Source organism: Bufo gargarizans, chromosome 6, assembly GCF_014858855.1.
Source record: "Bufo gargarizans isolate SCDJY-AF-19 chromosome 6, ASM1485885v1, whole genome shotgun sequence".
NCBI lineage: Eukaryota > Metazoa > Chordata > Amphibia > Anura > Bufonidae > Bufo > Bufo gargarizans.
This window is the reverse complement of record NC_058085.1, coordinates 168,383,174-168,405,616: the sequence shown is the minus strand read 5'-3', so window position 1 is coordinate 168,405,616 and position 22,443 is coordinate 168,383,174. Positions and strand designations below refer to the sequence as shown.

At 40.0% G+C, this 22,443-nt stretch overlaps 1 protein-coding gene across 1 annotated transcript; it reads right to left on the bottom strand.

Moving 5' to 3' along the window:
• Positions 1-9,973: 9,973 nt before the first annotated feature.
• On the bottom strand, positions 9,974-21,800 carry LOC122941830 (CMP-N-acetylneuraminate-beta-galactosamide-alpha-2,3-sialyltransferase 4-like). Its single transcript, XM_044299289.1, has 2 exons — positions 21,741-21,800; positions 9,974-11,757 (listed from the first exon to the last, which is right to left on the bottom strand). The coding sequence occupies exon 2, from the start codon at positions 11,681-11,683 to the stop codon at positions 10,673-10,675; it is 1,011 nt and encodes a 336-aa protein (XP_044155224.1). The 5' UTR covers positions 11,684-11,757; positions 21,741-21,800; the 3' UTR covers positions 9,974-10,672.
• Positions 21,801-22,443: the final 643 nt, after the last annotated feature.

The window sequence follows — 22,443 nt, the reverse complement described above, 5'->3', positions numbered from 1 at the left end:
AAGGCAACTGGACTTACTGTAGATTTCTTAAAAATGTTTTACTTGTTCTTCCAATGAGCTTTCTCAATTCTGAGTGACTGTACAAGAATTCTCTGGGAACAAATATGTAACTGAATCAACATCTGGTAATTATACCCAGCATGGGGTCAGAGGTCATTATACCCAGCATGGGGTCAAAAGTATTGATTCTACTGCTATATATTCAGTTTTGAAAAATCTCAAATAGAAACATTCGCAAATATGAAACGAATATTCTAGCGAATATTCGCAAAATTTTGCACATTCAAATATGGGACCAGCCGCTCATCACTATTAGGGAGATATAACGTACCTGACTGTGCTTACTGGTCCACGTATCCGTAGTTAGGTGGACTTTGCCACAGATAGTGTTGCGCAGTGCACACCTGATTTTGTCCCCCACTTGGTTGTGCAGGGTAGGGGTGGCTCCTCTGGAAAAGTAGTGGCGGCTGGGCATGACCTACTGTGGGACAGCCAACGCCAAAAGGCTTTTTAAAACTATCTGTCTCCACCAGATGGAATAACAGCATTTCAAAGTCCAGTAATTTTGAAATGCTGGCATTCAAGGCCAGGGATCGCGTGTGGGGACGGGGGTACTTCCTCTTCTGGTCCAGTGTTTGGGAGACGAAAGAGCTGATCGCTTCCGTGGGACATTGTGGAGATGCTTGGTGACCCAGGTGGTGGTTTTGCTGGCAGATCCTCTGTTTTCGCGAAGGTAGGTGCCACTGTCACTCCAGAGGTGGATGAAGAGGCCAAGACTGTAGTAGAAGAGGAAGCAGTAGGAGCCAGAGACCTTTCTTGGTTTTTGAGGTGTCTACTCCACTGCAGCTTGTGCTTTGCACTTAAATGCCTGGTCATGCAGGTTGTGCTCAGGTTGAGAACGTTTATGCCTCGCTTCAGGCTCTGATTGCACAGCGTGCAAACCACTTGTGTCTTGTCGTCAGCACATTGTATAAAGTACTGCCACGCCAGTGAACTCCTTGGAGCTGGCTTTGGTGTGCTCAGTCCCTTGCTGCGTTGGGCAGTAGCAGGCGTACTGTCTAGGGGACGGCCACTCCGCTTTTGCACCCTGCTCCCTCTTCTGCTGTGCTGGTGGCTCAGTCATCAAAAAGCAGAAGAGACTGCTGCATGACTTGGGGCTCAGACTGCTTGGATGATTTGCAAGGGGTGAGGTGAAAGACTGATGGACATGAGCTGCAGGTCCTAACTCTGATCTTTCAGCAGGAGACTGGGTGGGAGACAATGTGAAGGGACTGGAAGTACTGTCAGCAAACCAATCTACTATCGCCTGTACTTGTTCTGGCCTCACCATTCATAGAGCCGCATTAGGCCCGACCAAATAACGCTGAAGGTTCTGTCGCCTACTCGCACCTGAGGAAGGTGTTTCACTTGTGCGTGTAGCTGGCACAGATCGACCACGTCCTCTCCCTCCAACAGGAGCTCCACCAGCAGCACCACAATCGGGGCCAAGTCCCTTATTCGACGTTCTCCTCATTCTACGCAAATTTAGGATATTGCCCTAAATGGGTGTTTTTTTTTTATAACAGAATATAACAGTAATATCTAACGCTTGTATTTCACACTGACAGATGCAGAAAGGGCTGTAAAATATAGTATTTTGCACAAAAAGGGTGTTTTTAAAAACCCAGAAAATTATTGCAGTATTTCAAGCTTAAATTTCACACTGACAAATGCTGCATATGCCCCAGATGGAGGATATTACCAAAAATGGGTGATTTTTAAACCCCAAAAATTATTGCAGGATTTTAGGCTGTATTTAACAATGACAGATGCAGCAAACGCTGCAAAATTAGTATTTTGCCCAAAATGTTTATTTTTATTTTTTTATAACAGAATATGACAGTAGTTTCTAACGCTTGTATTTTACACTGACAGATGCAGCAAGGGCTGTAAAATTTTGTATTTTGCCCAAAAAGGGTGTTTTTTAAAACCCAGAAAATTATTGCAGTATTGCAAGCTTCAATTTCACACTGACAAATGCTGCTTAGGCCCCAGATGGAGGGTATTGCCAAAAATGGGTGCTTTTTTAAACCCAGAATATGATTGCAGGATTTCAAGCTTGTATTTTACACTGACAGATGCAGCAAAGGCTGTAAAATGTAGTATTTTGCCCAAAAAGGGTGTTTTTTAAAACCCAGAAAATTATTGCAGTATTTCAAGTTTAAATTTCACACTAACAAATGCTGCATAGGCCCCAGATGGAGAGTATTGCCAAAAATGGGTGCTTTTTTAAACCCCCAAAAAATTGCAGGATTTTAAGCTTGTATTTAACAATGACAGATGCAGCAAACGCCGCAAAATTTGTATTTTCCCCAAAATGGGTGTTTTTTTTAAAATAACAGAAAATGACAGTAGTAACTAACGCTTGTATTTCACACTGACAGATGCAGCAAAGGCTGCAAATTTTGTTTTTTCCCAAAATGGGTGTTTTTTTAATAACAGAATATAACAGTAGTATCTAACGCATGTATTTCACACTGACCGATGAAGCAAAAGCTGTAAAATTTTGTATTTTGGCCAAAAAGGGTGTTTTTTTAAAACCCAGAAAATTAGTACAGTATTTCAAGCTTGAATTTCACGCTGACAAATTCTGCATAGGCCCCAGATGGAGGGTATTGCCAAAAATGGGTGCTTTTTTAAACCACAAAAATTATTGCAGTATTTCAAGCTATATAGTGATATAAATTCGATATTTCAAATATTTGTTTTTTTTGTTTTTTTTGTTTTTTTTATTGTTATATTTTTTTTCCCACTTCCCTAAAGTTGTTCTTACCTGTCCTTTGGATTCCTGGCTTCCTAGCTGCTCCAGTCAGTGCCCGTTGCCGCTTCTGCCGACTTCCATGCTCATGGAGTGTCCCCATCACCATGGGAACGTCTCCATATACTAGAATGTACTGTCGGATTTGAGAATTACATTGAAATCGCAATTCGATTATTTCAAGTTATAATAATCGAATTTCGATTTTAACTTAAAGGCTACTCTCCTATTGAAATAGCAATGCGATAAATTCAAGTTATAAAAATCGAATTTCGATTTTAACTTAGCACTGCTATATTCCATATTCATTAATTCTAGCCTAATATGGAATATAGCAGTGCTAAGTTAAAATCGAAATTCGATTATTATAACTTGAATTAATCGAATTGCGATTTCAACTTGGACCTGGTTTTCTATGGTTGGCTTGGTAGAATTAGCGAATATGACGAATATATTCATTATATTCCACAAAACGAATATAAAGAATGTATTCGTCATATTCCACAAAACGAAGATAACAAATGTATTCTGAATCTTCGTTTTAGCTACCTATTCGTCAACTTCGCTAATTCTAGCAACCATATAGGAAAGTTTACTATAGAGACAGCTAATATTCGTTAATTCTACCAAGCCATTGAAGCCAACCATATAGTAAACCAGGTCCAAGTTGAAATCGATTAATGCGATTAATATAACTCGAAGTAATCGCATGGCGATTTTAACTTAGTAAGGCTATATTCCATGCTCATGGAGCGTCCCCATCACCATGGGAACGACTCCATATACTAGAATGTACTGTCGGATTTGAGAATTACGTTGAAATCGCAATTCGATTATTTCAAGTTATAAAAATCGAATTTCGATTTTAACTTAGCACTGCTATATTCTATATTAGGCTAGAATTAACGAATATGGAATATAGCAGTGCTAAGTTAAAATCGAAATTCGATTTTTATAACTTGAATTAATCGCATTGCTATTTCAATAGGAGAGTAGCCTTTAAGTTAAAATCAAAATTCGATTATTATAACTTGAAATAATCGAATTGCGATTTCAACGTAATTCTCGAATCCGACAGTACATTCTAGTATATGGAGTCGTTCCCATGGTGATGGGGACGCTCCATGAGCATGGAATATAGCATTACTAAGTTAAAATCGCCATGCGATTACTTCGAGTTATATTAATCGCATGACGATTTCAACTTGGACCTGGTTTACTATATGGTTGGCTTCAATGGCTTGGTAGAATTAGCGAATATGACGAATATATTCGTTATATTCCACAAAACGAAGATAACGAAGTATTCTGCATCTTCGTTTTAGCTACCTATTCGTCAACTTCGCTAATTCTAGCAATGATATAGGAAAGTTGACTATAGAGACAGCTAAGTTTAATTCGCTATGCGATTATATTACTTAGCTTTTTTTAAAAATAAATAGAATAATTATAATACCTGATAATTATTAAAATTATACTATTTATAAAAAAAAAGCAGTCATATAATCGCATAGCGAATTAAACTTAGCTGTCTCTATAGTAAACTTTCCTATATGATTGCTAGAATTAGCGAAGTTGACGAATAAGTAGCTAAAACGAAGATGCAGAATACATTCGTTATCTTCGTTTTGTGGAATATGACGAATACATTCGTTATATTCGTTTTGTGGAATATAATGAATATATTCGTCATATTCGCTAATTCTACCAAGCCAACCATAGTAAACCAGGTCCAAGTTGAAATCGCAATTCGATTAATTCAAGTTATAATAATCGAATTTCGATTTTAACTTAGCACTGCTATAGTCCATATTAGGCTAGAATTAACGAATATGGAATATAGCAGTGCTAAGTTAAATTTGAAATTCGATTTTTATAACTTGAATTAATCGCATTGCTATTTCAATAGGAGAGTAGCCTTTAAGTTAAAATCAAAATTCGATTATTATAACTTGAATTAATCGCATTGCTATTTCAATAGGAGAGTAGCCTTTAAGTTAAAATCGAAATTCGATTATTATAACTTGAATTAATCGCATTGCTATTTCAATAGGAGAGTAGCCTTTAGTTACAATCGCAATACGCGATTATTTAAATCGCATATTAATCGCGATAACAAGAATAATGACGAATATTCGATTTCGAAAAATATAAAACGAATATTCTATCGAATATTCGCGAATTTCGTCAAAATCGAATATGGCACCTGCCGCTCATCACTATTTCAAGCTTGTATTTAACAATGACAGCTGCAGCAAACACAGCAAATTTAGTATTTTGCCCAAAATGGGTGTTTTTTTAATAACAGAATATAACAGTAGTATCTAATGCTTGTATTTCACACAGAATGGCTGCCGCCGTCCACCTGGCTATCAGACAGATAAAAGTTTTTCTTCTGTCTCTCTGGGCTCAGGTCAGGGTAAAAAGATTGTGCACTGCACCCCCAAAACTAGTTACAAGCACTTCAGATTAAAGATTCTTTCCTATTCTCTCCCTCACAGCAGCAGCATCCTATTCCTACACTAATCAGAGCAGAGTGATGTGCGGTTTTCCCTTTACATTCTGCTGATAGATTGACTACGTTAAGATAATCTACCAAAGCACTTAACATTATTTCTCCACCTACTTTGAAAGTGAGGTAATTAATTCACACACTAGCCTTTTATACTTAATAAAAGATAACACTGTATATGCCACCTAATTCTATGTATTTCAAAAATATAAAACCCCTCTGGTAAAATACATACTAATATGTTTCCATGGGTACACCCAAACAATATATAATGAATATAGTTTGGATATGATAAAAGTACAGATTTATATTTTACTTCCAATTATTCAATAACATAAGCATATAAATATTGCATATAATATCATAATATGATCAAATTATTGCCATTATGATCACTACAATTAATATTTAAGTCACACCAGGCAACCTTTAAATAAACCCTTTTCTATTCATTGGGGAAAAAAAATCTTTAGAACACTCCATCTTTTGTCCACTGTCTTTTGTAGAGGCCTGAAGAATCTGTATGGTACCTGTCTGAGATCCCCCACAATTTATGACATGAGAATGTTTATGTTAAGATTCTTGACTCTTCTCTGTAAGTCTTTGTCCAAAAAAGAATAAACTCACATTGACCTTCTCTCAAGCAGACAAAATGGTTGCCACAATGCCCAAATACCAATCTGTAAAGCAAGATGTAAAGGGCTTTAAAAACTTGATTCTTTTCTGCCCAATATTTCTGACAGCAGCAGCAGTCAATAAGTGCGTAGTGTTGGGGGTAAAATCACCTACTTGGCGGTGTGGCAGGTTTTTGTTAAACAGCCGGAGGAGGTGAACATGGCCATATAAAGAATCTGTTGGCAGAAGGTGAAGAGTGGCCAGGGTGTCAATGTTGGCACTGCGGCCCTGCGTCAACATATGCAGTGTCACCATAAGTGGCCTGGAAGAACCGTGACTCAGATTTGGTGGTCCAGCCTGTTGCAGCATCACCCAGTGGCACACAGCCAATGTCAGGCAGTCAAGGCTCCACCACCTCATCCGAAGGGAGCTGTGTGTTCTTTCCATCATCTGCTGGTCCTGATGCTCCTGCTTCTTGCCCTCCTACTCCTCATCAGTCATTCCGTCAGCAATCGATCACCGAAGAGATTGCCAAGAGACAACAGTATGCGTGCACTCATCCAACAGCGCAGAAGCTGAACGTGCCCCTGTCCAAGTTGCTGGTGCTGCAGTCCCTCCCTTTCCAAGTGGTGGACTCTGCACCTGTCAAAGAACTAATGGCTTGTGCCGAGCAGAGGTGGAGAGTCCCAACCCATCATTTGCCCAAAATGGCAGTACCAGCCCTGCACACACATATAGAACAGAAGGTGGGCCAGTCCTTGAGCCTGTCTGTGTCTGCCAAAGTGCACGGCAGCTCCGACGTGTGGAGCTGTAACTAAGGTCAGGGACAATACATGTGCTTTATGGCCCACTGGGTAAATGTGGTTCCTGCACAGCCACGCCAGCAACTTGGCCAGGTGATGGCGCCTCCGCCTCCACGTAATCACACCGTTGGTCCTGTGACAATGTCCGCCTTTGTCTCCTTATTCTCCACCGTGTCCTCAGCCTCCACTGCAGGGACAATTCACAGTGCTTCTCCAGCATACCACATGTGCAGGGAACGGTGGCGTCACACTGTTCTGCATCTCGTTTGCCTGGGTGAACTGAGTCACACAAGGGAGGAACTGCTCCGCGTCCTTCATCAAGAAATCAAATCCTTTCTCTGTGACAACACAAAATCGGAGCCATGGTGACCGACAACAGGGAGAACATGTTGTCGGCGCTGCATCAAGGAGGGCTGAGCCATGTGCCCTGCATGGCACACGTATTTAATCTGGTTGTCAAGCGGTTCCTGAAATCTTCCACCCATCTGCAAGACATCCTAAAAATGGCTAGGAAACTTTGCATGCACTTCAGCCACTCGTACACCGCATAGCACACCCTCCTTGAGCTGCAGCGGCAGAACAGCATCCCCCAACATAGGCTTATATGCAATGTTACCAACCATTGGAATTTCACCCTCCATATGTTGGACCAACTGTATGAACAGAGAAAGGCCAGATACGATTTCTTGATGATCCAAGTGGACAGGAGTACTCCCCAATGTAACTTAGATGTCAGCCAGTGGCAGCTCATGCCACCTGCCGTTTGCTCAGACCCTTTGAGAATGCCACGTTATTTGTCAGTCGCCAGGACTACGGGATGAACGATGTAATTCCACTGCTTTATGTCCTGGAACAGATGCTGGTAAATCTGGTTGGTCAGGGGATTAAAAACATGGCGCCTAGATCTCATGGTCACGTGAGCCCTGTGGGGGCTGAACTGGAGGAGGAGGAGGACATTGGAGCACAAGCAATGTGTATCGAAATGGTTGGTTTATATATACAGGTGACAGGAGAGAAGGAGCAGGAGCAGCCAGAGGAGCTACAGGGCCATGAGGAAGAGGAGACAGAGGACCCAGAAACACCGTGGCAGTATGCTGTGGAGATGGAGGCAGGGAGTCCCTCTGAGGCACTGGTACAAATGGCCCAATGCATGCTCACTTGCTTGAGTAGTGACAGACAAATTGTCACCATTTGGCAGATGACTTCTGGCTTTCCACCTTGTTGAACCCTCGCTACCAGTCCAAAATAGGGGCCTTTTTCACACCCACTGGGAGGACAAACTGAACTACTATAGAGACATCCTATGTAGTCAGTTGGCCGCTGCCTATCTGCACCATTGTCCATCCTCTCGCAGGTCTGACCAGGGGGGCCCTCTGCGCTCACATTCCACTGCCATGGCTGCTGGGGAGAGTGAGGTGGCAGGAGTAGTACCAGCTCCATCAGCAGCAGCCTGAGTCTAGAGTCGCTGATGAGCAGCTTTATTCACCTGCATAGTGAAGAAACTACTCACCAGCAGCTAGACATAAAGAAGGACCTGAACAAGCAATTGGTGGCATACTGGCAGTGCACCCTGCCAGCCGTCATTGAAGATCCGCTGGACTAATGGGCAGCCAAAATGGATTTGTGGCACCAACTAGCTGAGTTTGCCCTGGAAAAGCTCTTCCTGGTATTGCCACCCACCTCCCCACTCTGTCACCGGGTCACGCTGTGGTCTCCTGATGCTGCTGCCACTTCCACACTATGTCACTTCGCCACTCTGTGGTCTCCTGATGCTGCTGCCACCTCCTCACTATGTCACCTTGCCACTATTCGGCCTCCTGATGCTGCTGCCACCTCCACACTATGTCACCTTGCCACTCTGGGGTCTCCTCATGCTGCTGCCACCTCCACACTATGTCACCTTACCACTCTGTGGCCTCCTAATGCTGCTGTCACCTCCGCACTGTCATTGTGCCACTCTGTGGCCTCCTCTTGATGCTGCCAAAACCTCCACACTGTCATTGTGCCACTCTGTGGCCTCCTGATGCTGCTGCCACCTCTACAATATGTCACCTTGCCACTCTGTGATCCCCTCATGCTGCTGCCACCTGCACACTATGTCACCTTGCCACTCTGTGGGCTTCTGATGTTCCTGCCACCTCCAGATTATGTCACTGGGTCACTCTGCGGTCTCCTGATGCTGCCGCCACATTCACACTGTCATTGTGCTACTCTATGGCCTCCTTCTGATGCTGCCAACTACCTCCAGACTCTGTAATTGGTCTCCTCTGTGGTCTCCTCTAGTGATGAGCGGCATAGGCAATATTCAAATTTGCGATATTTTGCTAATTTTGGTCGAATATTCGCCATAAATTTGCAAATTCGAGAATTTGTGATCTCCAGTCATTATTTACTTGATTGCAAAATCGACAATGTACTATATTGGCGACAACAATTCGCGGTTACAATATTCGTGAACAACACTAAGAGGTAGGCAACTTTCCTATTGGTTGCTAGGGATGTTGCTAAGTGCGATTAGAAAATTTGCGATCAACACTATTCGCGAATACGAATATATAGCACTATAGTCTAAATATTCGTGAATTCTCGAAGTGCCGATATTCTCGATTAAAATTTGCGATTCGAATTTTCACGCTCAACACTAGTCTCCTCATGCTGCTTCCACCTTACCACTATGTCATAGGGCCACTCTGTGGACTTCTCATGCTATTTCCACCCTCTTCATGACTGGGCACAACGGATTGAGTCTGTGTAGCAGCTTTAAGACCTGTATGGTCCCATCAGAACTGACTTGTGATTTGGTAGCCAAAAGCAGGCGTGGGTACAAAACACAGAAGATATCCAAATACTCCATTCACGTGTCATCTCTGTTTTGGATCCACTTCTGTTTTTTTTGGGGGGGGGGCATTAGCAACACTGATGGATTACTGAGCAAATGCTGACGAGTGAATACAGATGCTTAACAGACAGGATCAGATTTTTAGGGGTTATTATGATGGATCAGAGGAAGGGCAAAATAATCTGTGACGTCAACAAACACTTACTGCTGACACCCTCTCCACTCTGTCAGGAGGGACTCTACTTGTATAAGCGTTTAATAGAACAGGTTCTGTAGACATCTATGTGGAATCAGCTGACGACTGTGTAAAAGGAGTGCACTTCTTTTGGCACTAACATTGACTTGAGTTATTTGGTCAGTTTTGGCCCTGTGGCTGCCCAAATAAGTGAAGTGTGCAGTGATTCTAAGAGCGACTTTTGTCATCTGAATGTCATACTGACTCACAGTAATATTTCACTACCATAGCAGACTCCCTGTGCATGTTACTGTATTATAAACCACTATAAAGGCTCTCTGCAGCAAGGGAATAGCAGTTTTTTTTTACGCGATTCACTGCAAATAAATTTGGATTGAACCCATTTTTTTCCCGAAAATTGTCTAACCGGCTGAATCTCTTTTTTGAAAAATTTGCTTATCTCTAGAAGCTATATATATATATATATTTTTTTTATGCCCTTTAATAAGGCCTAAATGGGTGAAATTTGCAATGGTGGATCAATACATTTGTTACAGCAGACATTCAGAGATCAAACACTAGCCTTCGGTATCTAAACAGCATATGCAAAGTCAAAGCTCAGCTCTGATTGGTTGGAAGAGGGCCCCCGCGCCATTCCCTGAGGCATCCTCTTTTGTCACTTTCTTAAAAACTCTGTTATCTGAGCCTAGGAAAGCTGTGTGATTATTAACATGGCTGTCGTTGCTGTTCAGATACAGTTGGTGTCCCAAATTTCTGAATGGACAAGCTACCGTTGATTATAAAGAAAAAACTGAATGTGGCTGAATCAGTGGATTTTCAGACCTTTTGAACATGGAATGCTGTTCAGCGTCGTTCATGAATGAGTTATGATATTTGTGGCATTGTTGAATCAATCCCTTTATCCACAACCTCAGAAGTAAGTCAGATTTTTAATGACGTTGTGTCGAAGAAGATTTTTTATTGCAAGGGCTTCAAGAGGAACCTTATGTCCTGTTTTTTTCATGAGCTTTATGGTGCTTTTATCGTAGTAGTGTATGAAATCTGTTTTATTACTTGGTGCTGGATATCCAAATCCTGCGATGTGAACCAGGTCACAAAAGTGAATGGCAAAAGAGATGGCCATCAGGCCAGTGGTAGGTTTTATAGAAATCTTCTTGGTTTTGTCACTGTGCATCAAGAGTTTTGTAGCTGCAACGTTCATGAAGTATGGGTTCAGGATTCGGATGTTCTCAGGCTTCACTTTCCAGATTAGTGGTGGGCTTCTCCAGAAACCTGTTTTATTCCTCTTCTCATCATTTAGGATTGTTTTCAGCCATTTCAGATCTAGACCCTTGAATGGCACCAGCACCATTAGAGTCTCTGGATTATTGTCCAATAGCAAGTTGAAGTGTGCAGATTCTGGGTAAAACAAGCGTAGTGTGGTCTTACTGCCCACATCGTTCTTATAATTATGAACCGGGCCATTGTTCAACCGGATGACTATGTCATATTTATCAATGATTTCACCCAAGGAGCTGTTTTTCATGCGGTATCCATTCCCCACCACAACACAGCGACGACACTGCAGTCTATCAATCTCCTGGGGTATTTGATAATGATTGGTGCAAGCTAGCGCCTGCATTATCAGCTCCTCACTTCCATTGGTGCCAAATGGCAAAGCATACAAAGATGAAGTCTGTGTCCAGAAATAGTCACTGAGCTGCAGGAAGATGCTGTGATTTCTTGAGTAATTGGGGAATATTGCAGCTGCTTTGGTAGCAATGTCTCCTGGCGTGCATGCAGCTTGGATATGCTCATATGACGTACTGTACCTGTAATAATCTGTTCTTCTATATAAATTAATTCCGATAAATATTACAGCAGAAGCAAAAAGCTCCATGATCATCAATCCAGAAACATGTTTTCTTGCAGAGTTTTTCATGGTTACTGGTTGAACTTTCTCATTGATAGAATTAATACCTCATTGAAACAAAATTATGTAATCATCTACAAAACCTAAAGGAAAAAGAAATTAAAAACAGGTTAAAGACCAAGGATAAAAATATAACATGCAATAGTGTAACAACATAAGTTCTGTATTAGATCTATTAAAGGGCTTTTTAAATCTGAAGTAAAGAAAGCTGAATAAAAAAGTACTATCAATGAACACGTTTTCTCATTTTTTTTTCTTCTTTTTCCTTTTATTAAGCAATAATATTTCCATACAAAATGAAACATAATAGTTATTTCCATTTCTTAAACCTTACCCCCCCCCCCCCTATTCCCTCCCAAACTGCCACCCCTTTGCAATGTGTCTCCCATTCCCCCCAACAAAATTTTTAGTGTAGTATAATTATGTATTCCCTCCCGGTATTCTTTTAGTTCTGTATAAGTCCAAAACATATGTAACTGATCGGCCTCAGGTGAATCACACCGTGGACAGTTAGAATTGTTTCTCAAACCCTATTTATTAAGCCAGACATGTGTAATATAGATTCTGTGTAAAATATTAAATTGAACCAATATATAATTAAAATTATGAGAAACTAATCCCACATTCACCAGTATCTTTTCCCAATCATCCAATTGAATCATTGGGCAATCCCTTCTCCAGGCCTTTTGCCCCAGAGAGTGTACATTAATAAATTGTGCTTTAAGTAGATATTTATAACATTGAGAAATCTTAACCCTCTGTGCTGGCTTTAATATCAAATAATGCAAAAACGTGGAAGTGTCTATATCAAAAAGCTATTTTTCTTTTATACTAGAAAGTGCCAAACAAAGCTGAAAATACTGAAACCAAGATAAATGAGATATATTTTCTCTTTGTGCTAAATCCAAAAAATGTGACCATCCCCAAGCACCTGTGCATGATAACAGATATTATTATTTTGCCAATACTGATACCCAACCAATTCATCTAAGGCCTGCAAATAATAATTATGCCAAAGGGGAGTGCAACAAAGGGATCCCATTATTCCCAACCAATCTCTAATAGTACTCCAGGACTTGATAAGTAGCTTAACTGCAACTCTATAATCCTGTTGGGGATTAATTAATTGGCCAGATTGAATAAAGCAAAGATATTATCACCTGAAGAAGTATTCACCAAAATTCTACAAAGTGGGCTTTTTTCCTATTCATAATACAGCCATAACTGTGATGCTATAAAATAGCCCTTGAAACAGGGAAGATTTAATCCTCCCTATTCCATCTGCTTATGAAGATACTCGAATTTAAGCCTTACTCGCTTTCTCCCTCAGATTAAATCATTGATGATTCTCTCAATTAGTTTAAAAAACTTATCTTCAATCCATACTGGGGAGTTCCTGAGAATATACAGTAGTTGGGGCAAAATCTCCATCTTCACCAGGGATATTCTATCGGCACTAGATAGCGGGTGTTGGAGCCATATCTTTATTTTAGATCTCAATTTAGTTATCAATGGAATTAAATTAAGCTGTAAGAAATATTCAATCTCAAAAGAAATAGTAATACCCAAATATTCAAGTGAATCAGATATCCTCAAATTGCTGGACAGCTCCTCGGTAAGAGGTTCTAGTCTATCTAAAGGCATAAGAATAGTTTTAGACGAGTTTACATCAAAACCCAAAACTTCACCAAAGGAATTACCAACTCGAATAACCCTCAAGAGTGTAGTATTAGTATGTTGTATGTAAAATAAAACATCATCGGTATATAGGGAAATAATATCTTTTGTGCCCAATGTCCCAAACCCTTCAATCCTAGGGTCCTGCCTGACCCTAACAGCAAGGGCCTCAATATGAATATCAAATAATGATAGACAAAGTATACAACCTTGACTAGTACCTCTCCCCAAGGAAATACACCTTGCAAGCGTCTTATTAATATTCAAATTGTCGGCAATATTGGAGGACCAAAAATGTTCAGTACTTGCACCAAGTGGTCAGAGGTGGACAAATTCTGTCCCTTATGGAGCTAAAGCAAAAGGAAAATGTAGGTAAGGTGGCTTGGTACGCATATTTTCAATTGAGGTTAGCACTTTCTAGTACTTCTAATAGTCACTTATTTACTGTAGACACTCCTGAATTTTTACATGATTTAATTTGTAAGAAAGTTGTCATGAAAGTTAAAGTATCACACTGTTACAGACACTTAATGAAAACATTTTTGGGGGATGTTCTCTCTCCAGGACAGAGCTCTTGGTCTACCTTACTTTCAGAGGTGGGCCCTCCAGACTGGGAGAATATAGGGGAAAGTTTAAATTTTGTTTCACATAATTTTAACCACACTGTCGTACAATTTAATATTATGCACAAAATATATGTGACACCTATATGGCTATATAGGAGAGGACTTAGAGCCTCCTTTGATTGCCCACGTTGTGGTGACCCCGAGGCAGATCATTTACATCTGTTCTGGGACTGCCCGATAGTGGGCAGGTATTGGAGATTGGTTCAAACAAACCTGGCTCGGAAACTCAACATTGACGTCCCCTTGTCTCCCAGGATATGGGTCTTGGGAGACCTATCGGAGGTTAATTGTCAGCCTATAAAATGCCGACTGTTGATCAGGGTGATGTTCCTAGCCAGGCTTCTTATATCTAGAACATGGTTCTCCTCCTCTGCTCCAGACTGTAATAACTGGTTGGGTTTGGTTGAGAAAGTGAAATGCTATGAGATGATTCTGTACAAACAAAGAGGTTCCTACTTAAAGTGGGGTAAAATGTGGAAGGATTGGGACACGGTTAATTAATCCGTTTCCCCCTTCTTTTTTTTTTTTTTTTCTCTTCTGCAAGGTGGGGGGGGGGGGTCGCAGGGTGGGCTGGGGATGATCTTATTATTCTGTTTTTTTTCTATACAAATTGCCATTGCTGAGATGATAAAAATAAAGGAAAATTATCATTAAAAAAAATTAAAAATATTCAGCCTTTCCTTGGGGGATTTGTTGTACAGAAGCTTAACCATAATTACAAACTTAAATCCAAATTCCATCTTCTCTAGCACCCTCCAGAGGCATATCTACTCCACCCTGTCAAAGGCCTTAGAGGCATCCAGAGACAGGATGGAGCAAGAGACCCCCCTGGGAGGGCTGAATATTGTCAAAAAGTGAGTACAAATTATAATGAGTACCGTTATTAGGAATAAACCCATTTTTGGTCAGGATGTATAATAGATTAAATAACTTTAGACAACCTAGTAGTAAGAATCCTTGAGAGAAGCTTAACATCTGTATTAAGTAAAGAAATTGGCCTACATGAACCCATGTCTAATCTTTGCCTTTTTTCAATATTAGTACTATTACCACCCCTCATTGATTCCAGAAGACTACCATCCTCTATTGACTCAATAAATAACTTCAGAACACCGGGTAGAACAACCTCCCTATATTTACAATACAATTCATATGGGTGTCCATCAGATCCTGGAGAAGAGTCAAGGCGTCCTCTAACTCTTGCAAGGAGAGTTCCACATCAAGGGACTCTCATTGGATATCTGTAAGGACTGGAACAGAGACAGAATCCAAATATAAATTAATCACTTTATCTGAAACACTATTTTCTGATGTATGCAATTCCAGAAAATATTTCACGAATGCCTCTTTAATGCATTCCTGATCTTGAATAATTGTGCCTTCAAAAGAACAAATGCTAGCTATCTCTTTTTTTTATCCTGATTAGAGATCACCCTAGCAAGCATTTTCCCTTGGCGACCTGATTTTGTCCCCTCAAAAAACAGCCTTTGCTGGGCCTTATACAGAAGAAAGTCAGAAAAGGCCTGACTTGTCCTCTGCATAATTTCTTAGTTTGTTCTGTGTTCTTACTGGAAAAATCATCAATACCAAGTCTTTTTTAGCATAGCTTTTCCTAAATTAGAGATAAAGCTAATAAACACCCCCCTTGTGAAGGCCTTAAATGAGTTCCATACCAAATGGGTCCTTGCTGAGTTATAATCGATATCCCAAAATAATTCTATCTCCCGTTCAATCAATTCATGGTTGTCCATACTACAAATCCAATGAGGATTAAATCTAAATGGAGGTCTAACACTGTATTTATCATCCACCATACATAACTCAATAAAGGGAGGTAAATGATCAGATAGAGACCTAGCCTCATATTTCATACATTTTATATATTTCAAATAGTTTTTATTTATCAGAGCTAAATCTACCCTAGACATCGATCTCCCAGATTTACTAACACAGAAATATGCTCGCTTCCCCTTCCCCTAAATATTCCAATACATCCACAAAGCCAGATTCCTGGCAAAAACGGGACAAAAGAGACCCTTGTTGTGGGATATACGCGTCTCTCTCCATAGAAACCCTATTGTTTTCTGGATCAATAACACAATTAAAGTCCCCCGTCACAATGAAAAGGCATTCAGGCCACTGATCCATAAAAGTTAATAAGTATTAGGTACATAAAGAGAAAAAGGGGGAGGAATATAAATAAAAGTCAAAATACATAGTTTACCAGATAAGTTTCTCTAGAGGAAAGCAAATCTCCCCTGCTTATCGATGGAGGAGGCCCGGCAGACAAAATCAATCCCTTTGTGAATTAATACTGTTACTCCTCTTGAATAACTAGTAAAAGTGGAATTATAGGTCTGCATGGCACAACCCCCATCGAGTCGAGGGATCTCCCTCTCAGCAAAGTGGGTCTACACTAAGCTGACAATCGCTGTAAGATGTCTCCGGACTCGATCAAAAACTGACTGTCTTTTTAATTTATCACCAAGACCAAGAACATTCCAGGTTAGGATTCTAACTAGCATCAATCAGCCCAAAAAAATAATATACAGTACAGACCAAAAGTTTGGACATACCTTCTCATTCAAAGAGTTTTCTTTATTTTCATGACTATGAAAATTGTAGATTCACATTGAAGGCATCAAAACTATGAATTAACACATGTGGAAATATATACATAACAGAAAAGTGTGAAACAACTGAAAATATGTCATATTTTAGGTTCTTCAAAGTAGCCACCTTTTGGTTTGATTACTGCTTTGCACACTCTTGGCATTCTCTTGATGAGCTTCAAGAGGTAGTTACCTGAAATGGTCTTCCAACAGTCTTAAAGGAGTTCCCAGAGATGCTTAGCACTTGTTGGCCCTTTTGCCTTCACTCTGCGGTCCAGCTCACCCCAAACCATCTCGATTGGGTTCAGGTCCGGTGACTGTGGAGGCCAGGTCATCTGGCGCAGCACCCCATTACTCTCCTTCATGGTCAAATAACCCTTACACAGCCTGGAGGTGTGTTTGGGGTCATTGTCCTGTTGAAAAATAAATGATGGTCCAACTAAACGCAAACCGGATGCAATAGCATGCCGCTGCAAGATGCTGTGGTAGCCATGCTGGTTCAGTATGCCTTCAATTTTGAATAGATCCCCAACAGTGTCACCAGCAAAGTACCCCCACACCATCACATCTCCTCCTCCATGCTTCACTGTGGGAACCAGGCATGTAGAGTCCATCTGTTCACCTTTTCTGCGTCGCACAAAGACACGGTGGTTGGAACCAAAGATCTCAAATTTGGACTCATCAGACCAAAGCACAGATTTTCACTGGTCTAATGTCCATTCCTTGTGTTCTTTAGCCCAAACAAGTCTCTTCTGCTTGTTTCCTGTCCTTAGCAGTGGTTTCCTAGCATTCTACCATGAAGACCTGATTCACACAGTCTCCTCTTAACAGTTGTTCTAGAGATGTGTCTGCTGCTAGAACTCTGTGTGGCATTGACCTGGTCTCTAATCTGAGCTGCTGTTAACCTGCGATTTTTGAGGCTGGTGACTCGCATGAACTTATCCTCTGCAGCAGAGGTGACTCTTGGTCTTTCTTTTCTGGGGCGGTCCGCATGTGAGCCAGTTTCGTTGTAGCGCTTGATGGTTTTTTTGACTGCACTTGAGGACACTTTCAAAGTTTTCCCAATTTGTCAGACTGACTGACCTTCATTTCTTAAAGTAATGATGGCCACTCGTTTTTCTTACTTAGCTGCTTTTTTCTTGCCATAATACAAATTCTAACAGTCTATTCAGTAGGACTATCAGCTGTGTATCCACCTGACTTCTCCACAATGCAACTGATGGTCCCAACCCCATTTATAAGGCAAGAAATCCCACTTATTAAACCTGAAAGGGCACACCTGTGTAGTGAAAACCATTTCAGGTTAACTACCTCTTCAAGCTCATCAAGAGAATACCAAGAGTGTGCAAAGCAGTAATCAAAGCAAAAGGTGGCTACTTTGAAGAACCTAGAATATGACATATTTTCAGTTGTTTCACACTTTTTTGTTATGTATATAATTCCACATGTGTTAATTCATAGTTTTGATGCCTTCAGTGTGAATCTGTAATTTTCATCCTCATGAAAATAAATAAAACTCTTTGAATGAGAAGGTGTGTCCAAACTTTTGGTCTGTACTGTATATATATGTACAGTTCCTACCTCCCCCCCCCCAACCAGGGAGATGCATTGCAACCCACCCCACAGACTACATTCTTCCCACTAACCCAACCCCCACCCCTCCAGCTCTTGATCCGCCATTGTCTTAGGACAGATATCTCAACTGAGACTACCTCTCCTCATTTCACTTCCCACCCGCCACAATGGAAAAAAACTAAAAGGATCAGATGTTATTCTGATCAAGCCAGTCTACCACAAGGTCAGGAGTATCATAAAAGTGAGTCACACTATTAAAGATTATCCCCAGTTTTGCCAGACAGACAAATCTATATTTAATGTTCTTTTCATAAATTTGTCTCTTAACCTCAGTACAGCTACGTCTCTTTTCTTGAATATCCTTAGAAAAATTTGGAAAAAAGGACAATCTATTTCCAATATATAGAATAGGGGGCCACTCCCTTGTCCTTCTCAAGATCATGTCCCTATCTCGTGAAACAAGTATCTTCACAAGAAGTATCCGCGGATACCTTCCAGGAGTTGGTTACCCCCTGGAACTCAATGGGTCCTTTCCACAAAAAAATAATGGAGAGAAATGCTCCCTTCCAAACCTCTCCAGAACCTCTCCAGAATTAAATTGTGTATCATATCACCAGAATTGTGATAGGCCCACAATTTTCACATTACATCGCCTAGACCTGTCTTCCAGATCCACCATCTTTTTTTTTTTTAAAGGCGTTATACTCAGTTTTCAAGCATTTTAACTTCCTTCTTCAGAAGCTCCACAGTTTGTTCTATGGTAGTTACTCTGTCCCGTATTTTGGAGACATCATCTTTCATCAAAACCACATCAGTCTGAAGGTGAGTTGAGATGACTTTTATTAACTCTCCATTTTTTTTTAACCGCACCCAAGATTTCAGTGGTGAGGATTCATCTTTGGATTATTTTCTTTTTATTCTCCTCTCCCTTTCCTCCCTTTTTCTCTCCTTTCTCCTCCCCTCGCTCTCCTTTTTTCCCCCCCTTTCTCCTTTCTCTTCTTTCCCCATTCCCTTCCCTCTCTACCTTATTATATTAAATACCAGAGGGGAAATATCACAAACAATCTGATCAAAACTTGCTGTGGTAAAAAGTAAAAAAAAAGCAAAGAAGAAAAAAAAAAGGAGAAAAAAATAGTATCCAGTACTAGTCCAATAATATATTCAGAAGAAAAATGTATAAATGAGACCTTTGATATGATGAAGCAAAACACAGGAGGGTCGGAGGATATACACAAGAAGACAAAAGGCAGGGTGGATCAAACAAACCAAGGAAGACAGAACAGCATCTCTTCAGATCTTCTTGATCCTAGGACCGGTGGGCAGCGGAGAATGAGGTGGCGGAGGAGCAAGGAGCAGAGTAGCAAAAGAGAGCAGGCAGAAACCAGAGACAGTTCTCCACGGAACACCAGATAGGAGCAGGCAATCATGGCACGAAGATGGGAAGGGTGTTGAGGAGACCTGGACATGCATCAAAGGTCGAAAGCAGTGGGGCCCTCAGGTCATTCAGGGTAGTGCACAGGTTACACAGCGTGGCAGGTGGAGGGGGAGGAGGGATGCACAACGTAGAATGACTACGTCATCACGTCAGCCCCATCAGGATTTTAATATACATATATATATATATATATATTAAATATAAGAAAAAGAACTGGATCGCACATCCTCAATACTATGCTTTTATCTTACTGCTTCTCAGCATAATTAACATCGCTTATCAGCGCAATATATCGTATACCTACCCCTATGCTACATATTGTACATGAGGCATTAGTATAAAATTTGATCAAAAAGCATAGGCCCACTCACCGCGACAAGGTTGCCTCTTTGAATGGGACCCTAACCTAAATTTGGCGCAGCACTGCACGGCAACCACCAATGCAGCAGCACCACCCCAGCAGGCAACAGGATACAGAAGCCAAACAGCACCCCCGCTGTCTGGCAAAGCCACCTTGGCACTGGGCCCCACCAACCCATCAGGACAGCACCAAAGCAAAAAATGGCCGCTGTGCAGTACTGCACCATGTGAACAGGTGTAGAACCGACCCCATCACATACTCTCACCATGTAAACAGCTATGGAACTCACCCTATCACATACTCTCAGGAACTCCAACTGAGAGGTAGGAATTTGTACCCTTATGCAGAATCCTTCTAATTAAAAGCACCTGGGCCGAATGGGGATGAGTGCTGATACCAGTGGAGGGAAGAATATAGATTGTAGAAATGTATTAAATATAAGAAAAAGAACTGGACATCCTCAATACTAGTGATGAGCGGCAGGGGTCATATTCGAATTCACGATATTTTGCGAATATTTTGTAGATCGCACATCCTCAATACTATGCTTTTATCTAACTGCTTCTCAGCATAATTAACATCGCTTCTCAGCGCAATATATCATATATTTACCCCTATGCTACATATTGTACATGAGGCATTAGTATACAATTTGATCAAAAAGCATAGGCCCATTTACTGCGACAAGGTTGCCTCTTTAAATGGGACCCTAACCTAAATTTGGCACAGCACTGCACGGTGACCACCAACGCAGCCAAACCACACCAGTATATATATATATATATATATATATATATATATATATATATAATTATATTTTTTAATTAAAATAATGCTCCCTTAATCAGCTCTATAGTAAATACAATTTATCATGTTTGCTATATATTTTCAATGCCTTTTTGCTGTTTTTAGGATGTACTTTGCGTTCATATGTTGATGCAGCTGTACACTATTATGTACTCAAACTAGCAGAAAGAGACACAAAAAATAAAGGATTAGTTAAAAGCAGCTTGCTGATGAATTGTCTCCTTTCGAACTGCGAGGCAAGCTTAGAATTTTAAATGTCCATGATAATTTGCTAGTAAGAGCCACAATGCGTGATATTTGGTTATTTTAACCATCAGAAACACTTGATGTGTAACCCTACAGGAGGATTCATGTGGGGTAATTTTACGCTATAGTACAATATGCTACAAAATCCTAATGTTTCACATTCATATTTTGAAATGCCAAGGATTTCACATTTTGCAGTGTATATAGTAAAATCCGCATCTAAAGAGACATGTAGATTTTAAAGTGTTTAAAGGGTTTGTCCATGGCATAAAAGTATGTCATGTATGAATCTTCCTTAATATGGTCCCAGTTAATTAAGTTAATTAAACATATTCAAAATTATTAATGTACAAATTGTCTATTAAGTAGCATTTCCTATAAATTTTAAAATAGTACATCATACAAACTAAGCAAAAAGACAAGTAGCTCCTAAGAAATCTACCTACAGAAAAAGTAACTGATCAATAATAATGTCCAAAATTATATTACAGATGTTACCTGTTTATATGTGCATTACAAATTGTTCACCTCACTCTTACTCATTTGTCAGAAGCTCAGAGTAATCATTTGATGTGCTGCAGACAAATGGAAATATATGGCTACAAATAATTTGAATACTGATCGTTAGTCCCCATATGGGGTCACTACTGAGCAGAATATCTTGCCTGCATATAAAGACCCTGAGTCCCAAGTGTGTATCATAATAATACATTATAATTTAACATACCTCTTCATGTTGTGTCACGCTAACAGTGAACTTGACTTTGAGAACTAAGTGACAGAAGATATCGCTTTAACTTGAACACAAAGTTGAACACAACACTACATTTAAAGAACTTTGAACTATTTTGATAAGAAGTAAATAATTTACCACACTCCATTGGTTTATGTGAAAATGCTTTATTGACTGAGTTTTATTGCACTATATATATAATATATATATATATATATATATATATATATATATATCACTGGTTTCAAAAGAGGCACAAGTCATTAGCTTTGTATTCATTGTATTCATTTTTATTTTCATATTCTTGAAAAGGAATCACAGAATCACAGTTTGTATCAGAAAGAATTTATTCAAAGGGATTCTTTTGGAATAAAACTGTGGAACTAACATATTTATTTTAAGTTAGTGGTAATCAACCAATTTCTTTAAATGAAACTATATCTCTCCCTATGATTTGCAAATGTACATATGTACTTAAGTTGTTAAAAGGTAAATGAATCGTGTTTAGGTGGGGTTAAGGTTAGAGACAAGCTAATTTCTTGAAATTAATTTTGGATATGATTCTAATGAATCAGTTTCAAAATTCACTTTGGGTCTGAAACAATTCTACTTGAACCAAAAGTGTTCCAGTTGGCCTGAAAATTAGTAATTAGTATATGGCATATTTAACATTGAGTACTTTTTTACTTCCACCCCC